General features: G+C 35.0%; 1 protein-coding gene across 1 annotated transcript; it reads right to left on the reverse strand.

Moving 5' to 3' along the window:
- Nucleotides 1-3,935: 3,935 nt before the first annotated feature.
- On the reverse strand, nt 3,936-8,568 carry LOC117905646 (disease resistance protein RPV1-like). The gene is made up of 5 exons (XM_034818531.1): nt 7,940-8,568; nt 6,178-7,279; nt 5,706-6,023; nt 5,147-5,608; nt 3,936-4,112 (listed from the first exon to the last, which is right to left on the reverse strand). The coding sequence occupies exons 1-5, from the start codon at nt 8,437-8,439 to the stop codon at nt 3,936-3,938; spliced, it is 2,559 nt and encodes an 852-aa protein (XP_034674422.1). The 5' UTR covers nt 8,440-8,568.
- Between the last annotated feature and the right edge of the window lie 1,147 nt (nt 8,569-9,715).

The raw sequence follows: 9,715 nt of genomic DNA on the forward strand, positions 1-9,715 counted from the left end.
AAATAAATAAGAAAATTTTCCTAATATCCACTCATTTGTTGCTATTTCACCAAATATTTTGAATATAAGGGACAACATAAGGCTTAATAGGTGTGTGTGTGGTGGTGGTGGTGGTGGGACTGAACTTGTGTTTTGCTTCTTAAAACATCTGTTACAAATTGATCGATCAGCCAGAAAATGAGTTCCTTAAGCCAGTATCACAAAATCCAAACTTCAATCTTTTTGCTTGTTAGTAACAACAAATGTATCAAAAGCAAAGCAATAGTTTTATTTACTCATTTCAACATGATTCTTGTTCAAAAATAATTGAACATTGATGGTTGATTTCCTTTTGGAACAAGAAGAAAAAGAAGAAAAAAGAGAGAGGGCTAAATGAGCTTGGATTATATTTGGCCTCTCTCGACAATCAAGGTCAGTGTATAGGTGATTTTGGGAGGATTGCTTACAATTTCAACCTCTATTATGAGAGAAGTCTTGGATTTTTCACATGCTTGTTTCTAGCTTATCCCTATCATCAAGCTATCCAATGTTAATGAGTGAGAGAATAGATTCTGGATCGATTTTGGACCTGATCATATTCACTGTCCAGGCTGTTTCAATTGAATTCAAAATGTTTTCTTTAATTCATATGGTTAGAGGTTCTATATATCTCGATTTAAATTCAAACCCGTCTTTTTATCTCACACAAATATTACATTCTATAAATAAAGGCACCATTGGTGTGAACTATAATCGATCCAAAGTGTGAATAATTAAGCTCTAGAGCAAAGGATTTTCTTAGGAGTTCATAACAAGTATGGACCAAATTATCTAAATTCTAATAAGAGGTATTTATCCGATCCTATTTATTGATATTGTTGTATTTTTCCTATAGTGGAAATACAAAGTCGATGATAATTGGAAACTCTTTTCATTCTCAAAATGAAATGACTTATGAATCTGGTAAAATCACCAATGGATTACAACAAACATGCATGTAAAATGTTCACTATGAACTACCAGTCAAATAAGAACTTCAAGAACCTAAAAACATACAAATTTTGGCTTTCTTTAGAACCTACTTCCATAGGTAAGTACAATACAAACTACACCAGAAACCAATTATCAAAGGCATTAAAAGAAAACCAAAGAATCTAAATACCAATAAAAGGGTAGAAATCACTATGGATTCGAGGAACCAAAGCACATTCACTCTAAAACCTAATTTAATAGCAATTTATGAAACAAATTACACAAAAACCCGATTATCAAAAGCATGAGACCAAATATTTGCAAAAATAATTACAAGCCCTGATGAAGAGCAAAACACACAATGGATTACAGATGTGAACTTAATGGATGGAATACATATAGCTCTTCACTCTAAATTAGATTATAAATTTTGCCTGCTATATATATTTTGACCGCAAATATTTGCAGAGAGAAAATAGTGATTGCTGGACTGAAAGCAATACCAACGGAATTAAAAGAGAACCATTCAAATCATTTTCATAAACAAATAAATAAATTCAGAAGAGCGAAATTTTATTCCAACAGTCTACAAGCCATGAGAACTGCAAAGATTCATAAACATGGTATTATCATTGCGCAAACAACACATTCAGCCACATGGTTTTTCAGCTGGAAAATTTATATAGTGGTATGTGTTTATATAAACATGAAACTAATTCCAATGATTTATGGATCTAACAAGAATCTAACATGTGTTTAAGCTGTAATAATGTTAGCAAAGGAGTTGCTCTCCAAGAAGCAAGAACATTAAATCATTTCATGCAAATTCTGATTGTATTCTGTGCAATAGAGATGACAGCTGGTCACAGAACTTAATTCACAATTCCACCCAAATAAATTTATAAAAGTTACATTTTCAACTGATTTTCAAACTCATCTTAAACAAAATGTACAAAGGCCATAACTTATGACACAAATGTGAGTTTCTAAAATTTCCTGCTTTGCTTTCTTCCCAATTTTTCATCCCTTAAGACTTTAAAGAAAATAAAAATGGCATAGAGGCTTCTCTAATGCTCATAACCATTTAAAGAACCAATATAAAACAATCATATCCCCAGCTTGTTCACTCAAGCATAACCAAAACAATATCAAATTCATTCAGACTTAAAATGATAGACTACAAGCGATCCACAATATTAAATCCATTCGAACCAAAAACAATGGCCGAATTATCTTAGAACTAACTTTGAAATTCAATTCATTCTTTGATATTCAATTTAAAATTATTACTACCAAAAAACTGAAGGTTATAGTGCACAAAAATCATTCACACTCCAAAAAGTAAATGCCCACTTAATCCAATTTAAGAAAAGATTTTAAGTGCTAGAAAATGGTAGCATATAACTTGATGGTTTTTATACAGGGTGTGTGTGTAAGAGGGGGAGGGGGTTCGCATGTTTCGCTTCTTGACATATTCATTAGTCAGCCAGAATGAAGGGTTCCTTAGTCAGTATCACAAATGCCTAATTCCAATTTATATGCTTGTTAGCACTAACCAAGGGATCAAAAGCAGAGCAGTTCTTGTATTTACTCATTTCAATGTGATTCTTGTTGAATGCACACACACAAATACACAAAAGAACTAAATAAGCTTGGATTAGGTTTGGCCTCTCTTGACAACCAAGATCAGTGTATAGGTGGTTTTGGGAGTATTACTTACAATTTCAACCTCCATGGTGAAAGGAGTCTTGGAATTTTCAAATAGGTATTTCTGGTTTATCCCTACTGGCAAGATATCCTCAAATCTGTTTGAATAGATTCACTAGTCTGTCTGTTTTAAATATGAGATACCACCTTAAGGTAGCCTGTAATCTAAAGATATTGGCTTTACTTGTTTTGGAATGAACTTTGTAAGGTTCACAGAAACAAAACACGATTTCTCATCAAGCAATTTCTGGGCATTTCATCAAACAACTTGCATTCAACACCCAACAACATCTTTGGATGGCCTTTTTAGTCAAACAACTCACAAGATTCATCCAGTGCTAAACAAAATTCTAATTATCAGATTACATAGGCTCAAGAAACAAGTTTCAGCAGAATCAAAGGTTAGATTCATGTGAAAAATCCCTGCCTAAAACATTAAAAAGAAAAAATTAAATAAGAAATAAAAACACCTCAACCAATTTCAATGTGATTCTTGTTGAATACACACACATGCACATACACAAAAGAACTAAATAAGCTTGGATTAGATTTGGCCTCTCTTGACAACCAAGGTCAGTGTATAGGTGGTTTAGGGAGTATTACTTACAACTTCAACCTCCATGGTGAGAGGAGTCCTGGAATTTTCAAATGAGTGTTTCTGGTTTATCATATCGGCAAGATATGCTCAAATCTGTTTGAACAGATCACTTGTCTGTTTGTTTTAAATAGGAGATACCATACCTTAAGGTAGCCTGTAATCTAAAGATATTGGCTTTACTTGTTTTGGTATGAACTTTTTAAGGTTCACAGAAACAAAACACCATTTCTCATCAAGCAATTTGCTGGGCATTTCATCAAACAACTTGCATTCAACACCCAACATCTTTGCATGGCCTTTTTAGTCAAACAACTCACAAGATTCATCCAATGCTAAACAAAATTCTAATTATCAGAGATTTACATAGGCTCAAGAAACAAGTTTCAGCAGAATCAAAGGTTATATTCTTATGAAAAATCCCTGCCTAAAACATTAAAAAAAAAAATAAATAAGAAATAGAAACACCTCAACCAATTTCAGTTGCTTCAATCATTATGAACTTAATGAGAGAAAAGAAAAAGAAGGCGCTTACCAAAAGGTCCACAGAGATGTAATAGAGAGATATGATTGGAGGAGGTCAATACAATGGAAGAAAGAAAATAATCATAACTTGAAGCGTGCATAACCAAATCAACAGAAGAGAGAAGTTTATTGGAAGAAAGTGCTTGGATGATGGTAGTCATTCTGGGAAATATTTGCACTTGCGCTTCAGCAAGGGATCATTCCTGGAATGCTGACTGCTGCCAACAGAACTGTGCCCACTTCCACTTCCACTGGGCCCTGCCCCGTCACTGCTTCTCTCAACTGTATTGCCTCCTACTCTTGATCCAGAGTCACCCAAACTCCCAAGAGGAGGCTGCATTGTATACTTTCAAGATCTTCTGCATATATAAGACGTACCCCACATTCTTTCACCATATTTGATGCTCTTGAGCTGAGTCTATGGGTTGCTTCAAAAGAAATCTCCATGTGACTCCACTCATTCGGGTCATTCACTTGAAACATCCTCAGCTGAGCACAAGGTTGATAACCCAACCAGACATGCTCTGAACTGACATCACCACAGCGAAATTAGATAGAGAGGGCTCAGAACAAGAAAAAGACACTAAATTATCAGGAAATATTTGTAATGCATCCCTCTTATCATCATTAAATTGGTCCTCAACTGGCTTCGAGCAATAATAGAATAGGAACTGCAGCCACTGCAACATGCTTATACTGGATGAACTTAATGAAAGGGATGTGCAATCACATGAATTGATATCTGGGACACTTGGTGGAAGCTCTGGAATTTCTGTAAGATTCTGGCACTGCCCAACCGAAGGTCTCTCAGGTTAGGAAGTGCACTGACGCTGGTAGGCATGCTTAGAAAATTGTTTCTGCTTGGATTGCAACTGCTTTGGTTTAAATTTGTCAAGAAGCTTAAACATGGAAAAGAAGGCAAGCGCAAACCAATCCCATTTGAACCTCTTCTATGCAACAACCAGAATGAAAAGAGTGAACTCAATGAGCTAGATGGTAATATTTTACATCCAGGATAGATCAACACTCGGAGGTCTCTCAAAAGAACAATTGAGTCAGGCGGTTGTGTTATAGCAGTTCCATCAGCATGGAGCTGCACTAGATGTTGCAGGCTCCCAACATTCTTAGGCAATTGGTCTAGTTGTGAACAACCAGAGACAATGAGTGTTTGAAGGGATCTCAAATTACACATGCTGTCTGGAAGACTCACAAGCTTTTTGCATTTCCTCAGATTCAATAGAACAAGTCCTTTTAGACGTTCAATTGAAGAGGGTAGCACTTCTATAGATGTTCCATCTAAAAGAAGCTCTCTTAAATTTTCCATATCCTCCATTATTTCTGGAAATTCTCTAATTTTGAACAGCAGACAGACAGAATGAGATATTCAAGGGATTTCAACTTAAAAATACATGTGGGAAGACCCGTAAGATTTTTGCACCTTTTCAGATCCAATAAAACAAGTCCAGTGATATGCTGCCCAATTGAAGACGGAAGTTCCTCTATAGCAGTTGATGATAAATAAAGCTCCAATAAATGTTCCATATTACATTGAATATCTGGAAACTTCTTGAGCTCTGAGCAGCCAGCAAAATTAAGAATTTTGAGTGCTTCCATGTCAATGATGCTTGGAAAACTGCTAAGCTTTTTGCAGTTTTTTAGATTCAATTCAGTAACCTTCTTCAGCCTTCCAATAGATGGGTGAACCTCAAGCAAACTTGAACAACCATCAAGAATTAGTTTTTCCAGATTTGGAGCCCTAACTGACAAGTCTGGAATTTCCATGAGGTGCTGAGAGAAACTAACTCTGATAGTATTTAACTTTTCAAGAGGCTGTAAGAGAGAGGGAAAAAAATGCTTCAATGCATAAGCTTTCATGAACTTCAGAGATTTATCTAAAGAAAGAAACATGAATAAATAATCATCATACCTCGTCGCTTTCCCAAAGTTGTTTTAAGCTGCTGTAACACATGTCAAGTTCAATGAGGTCCTCAGCATAAAAACTTGAAGGCAAAGATTCCAAAGGATATCCTTGCCAGCAGAGATATCTTAGCTCATAAGCAGGGAATTCAAAGTCTTTGGACAACTTTACTTTATTATCCTCCCTCATAGAAATAGATTCATGAGCCCAATAGATTTTGAGCAACCTAAGTCTTGTCATCATCTCAAAGGATTTAGTAGTAATGTCTATCCGCTTACGCTTTGGTATAGACAAGTCGAAGAGTATCCCCTCAATTGCCTCTGTTCCCTAACAAACAAGAGTAAAAAATAAGTGAAGAGAAAAACATATAAAAGTTAAATAAGATATATAACTTAAAAAAAAAAAAATGATATTGTTGAAGCTTAGGTGTTTCAAATAAACTTCAAGTATGAAAGTAGGTTCATTTACATTTTGCTCTTACCGATTTTCTGGTCAATACACGATTTACGTCGTCAGGATAGCACAATCTGCTCCATTTTTCTGGGTATTTAGGACATTCTTGTCGAACCATGTCTCGTCCCATTTGTTGTAACAAATCGTGCATTGATATCTTGTTGTCAAAAATATTTATGAGGCATTTATCCCTGAGGTCTCGTATTCCAGTCGCCGCATAGAACTTGCAAGCATCTAGGATTCTTGTAACATGATCTTCATCCTCTCCATTAAAGAAGCAAGCAATATCTAGGAATATCTCCTTTTTTGTGCGATCTAATTCATCATAACTTCTCTTGAGCACACTTTGAATTTCTTGGTTAGGTTCCTGTTTAAGTTTTTGCAATTCACTTTTCCATTCAAGTATTGTCTTGCCAAATAGGAAACGACCCAAAACTTTAAGGCCTAAAGGAAGACCATCAACGCAACGCACCATAGAGTTTGAAAGTGTTTCATAATCTTCTTTGGGATGCTTCTGTTCAAATGCGTGTCGACTAAAGAGCTCAATAGCTTCCATGTGATCTAATTTCTTAACCTCATAAAATGCATCCATTTTATGCACATCCAACAAATGCCTATCTCTAGTTGTTACAATAATTCTACTTCCAGGACCAAACCAATTGCGATCACCAGCCAAGCCTTCTAATTGGTCCAAAGTGTCAACATCATCAAGAATGAGAAGAACATTTTTAAAGCATAGCCTGTCTTGTATCATATGGATCCCTTCATCAACATTGCTTATAAAGTTCTCCCGGGTTGGCAAGAACTCATGAAGGAGTTTTTTTTGTAAACGAAGTAAACCCCTACTTTTGGAATCCTCTCTGACATTAGCAATAAAGCTAGTAAACATGAAAAGAGAGGCAATTCGATTATATACAACTTTGGCAATGGTTGTTTTACCAATTCCTCCAAGTCCATAGATCCCAATCATGCGAACCTCATTTGATGATAGATCTATCATTTGTGGAATAACTTCGTTCAAACGATCATCCATCCCAATGAGGTTTTTGTCAACATGTAAATGTTTCCGAGTAAATCTTGTCAAAATAGTGCGAGTAATATCATTAACAACTTCTGGCTCATACCTGCCACTAGTAAGGCACATACATGAGTGAGCCAACAAAGTACAAACCACAAAAAACATTTCAAGTCCTTTTATATGCAACTTATATTTTGAAGGACTAATGTTATATCGTACATAAAGAAAAACTCCAAATCGGTTCTCTGATGCACTAAAGGAAAATCACATCCCAAATAGTCACATGCCCTATTCTCCAGGAGAACCAATTTGGAGAAATGGTCTAGAAAATCTATGAATTTTCTATTTTAATTGATGAAAATGTACTAGATCACTGGGGTCACTTACCATTTCAGTTTTCAACCCTTGATATAATTATTTAAAACAATTAATGAGATTTTCCCACACAATTGGAAAAGAATAACACCAATTATTGAAAAAAAAAATTGTAAACCAGATTTTAAAACCGTATGTGCCCCTGAACCTGGGTGATCTTTTCAAAACCAGAAAGAATCTTTGAATTGAATAATGAATAATAAAGCAGAGATAAAGTTCAATTAAGTAACCCTTGGCCTCAACATTAGTATTCCCATCCAAAAGGAGACATAAAAATTTTATTTTTTAGGACAAGACGCATATGTTTGATTATAAGTTTCAATAGATTTCTGTTTAAAGCTATGTACAAAACATAAAGAATACTTGCAAGAGATTATATGGAAGAAGCTATATTTACCCATCATCATGCACATGCCATCCAGAAAGATTGCCCACTTCCCTCAAAGCTGCCCTCCACCTCTGTATCTGGTGGCCAAACCCATTTCTTTCATGATTGTCGAATGCTTCTTCATAAGTGCCGCTCTGCTTTCTCACATTGGAAGGATCCACATGATAGAAAACTGGATAAACTATCAATCCCATTTCTGCCCTTCTCTCCATGATCTTCGCCAGTTCCTCCAAACACCATTTGGAATGGGCATAGTGTTCGGAGAGAATCACGAGAGCGCACCTTGACTTCTCAATAGCTGTAACAAGACTTGGTGTGATCTCCTCTCCCCTTGATAGTCCTTCATCGTCTCTAAAGGTAACTATCCCAATCCGAATCAACGCTGCATAGAGATGATCTGTGATATTTGTGCGGGTATCTTCACCCCTAAAGCTCAAGAAAACATCGTAATCCCGTGTACGGACAGGAGTAGAAGAAGAAGACGCCCATGGACGATTCGCAGAAGCCATTGCAAGGTTGTGTGCCAAAGGTACCAGCGACGCTCTTACTATCAGGGCTCAGCTGAGCTTAGGCAATTTCTTCGTAGAAAGGAAAGGAAAACACTGGTAGGTGGAAAAGAAGCAATGAATTTCCATGGAAGCGCGTGCAATGCCAGAATGTCAGCATGGGTGTTTGTGTTTGTGTTTTTGTCGATTGATTCCGCGTGGGGTGGCTAAAAGCCGAAAAGTAAAAGTTGTTATAAAATTTTACTTATCCTAAATCTCATAAGTTGTTTACAATTATTCTCGAATCTCGAAATTCACCACTCACTTCAATTACTTCTTCGGCTAGTGGGTAATGTTAGCCACACCACCTTTAATGTCTCTAATAATTTTTTTATTTATTTTTATACATGTATATTCTATTACCACCGGCTACGCTCCTTGTAAAAATAGCCACTATCTGCCTTTTATATATTTGATTGCAGCCTCATATAAACATCAGTATTTTCAAACCATGATATCGACACGAAAATATAAATATATGATTTATATAAAATTAAAAGTTATTATACAAAAACTATATTTTTTTTCTTTTTTAATGTTGTTATAGAAAAGATTTATCACTACACAACTCTTATACTATTAGACAAAATTCTAGTAACAATCTATAAAATTAAATCTCTTAAAATTAGAGATTTTTTAGTCTTAATTCTTAACCTTAATCCATTTATCTGTTTGACGAACATATTTGCCAAAATTTTATTTGATCTTTAAATGATTTAACAATGTTAGATCCAAAGTGATGTTTTTGAAAATACGTTTTTACCTTATTCAATTACTATTTCATTTTGTATTTAACTTCAAAAAATTTCACTTAAGAGGATGCTACTTGTTGTACTTTTTCAAATAAATAATCTGAGTTTTAAATTTGGACTCATTTTTCATAAACATGTTTTTTTATATAAGAAATTATTTTTTGGGATATATTTCCTATTTTATTTTTATTTTTATTTTTAATAATAAAAAATTAATGATGATTTGAAAAAAACAAAGAGTTTAATTATTGAATGAAAATGTAAATCCACACAGGACAGGTAATTTCCTGGTAGAAAGGAAAGGAAAGGAAAGGAAAGGTTCGGTGGAAGGAAAAGAAGCCATGATTTCCCGAGGACGGGGGTGCAACGGCAAATGTTTGTCTTTTGTGATGGGAAATATTAATACTGATTTAGCTTGGGGTGTGGTAAGATTCTTATAAAATATTACTCATCCTACATCTCATCAATGTGTACAATTATTTCTCCAA

Source organism: Vitis riparia, chromosome 18 (genome assembly GCF_004353265.1).
Source record: "Vitis riparia cultivar Riparia Gloire de Montpellier isolate 1030 chromosome 18, EGFV_Vit.rip_1.0, whole genome shotgun sequence".
In the NCBI taxonomy this organism is placed as follows: domain Eukaryota; kingdom Viridiplantae; phylum Streptophyta; class Magnoliopsida; order Vitales; family Vitaceae; genus Vitis; species Vitis riparia.

Coding starts and splice junctions, on each gene's coding strand:
- LOC117905646 (XM_034818531.1), bottom strand. CDS start 8,439: ATGGCTTCTGCGAATCGTCCATGGGCGTCTTCTTCTTCTACTCCTGTC. Junction 7,280..7,939: donor TGGCATGTGCATGATGATGG/GTAAATATAGCT, acceptor GTGCCTTACTAG/TGGCAGGTATGAGCCAGAAG. Junction 6,024..6,177: donor GTGTATTGACCAGAAAATCG/GTAAGAGCAAAA, acceptor CTTGTTTGTTAG/GGAACAGAGGCAATTGAGGG.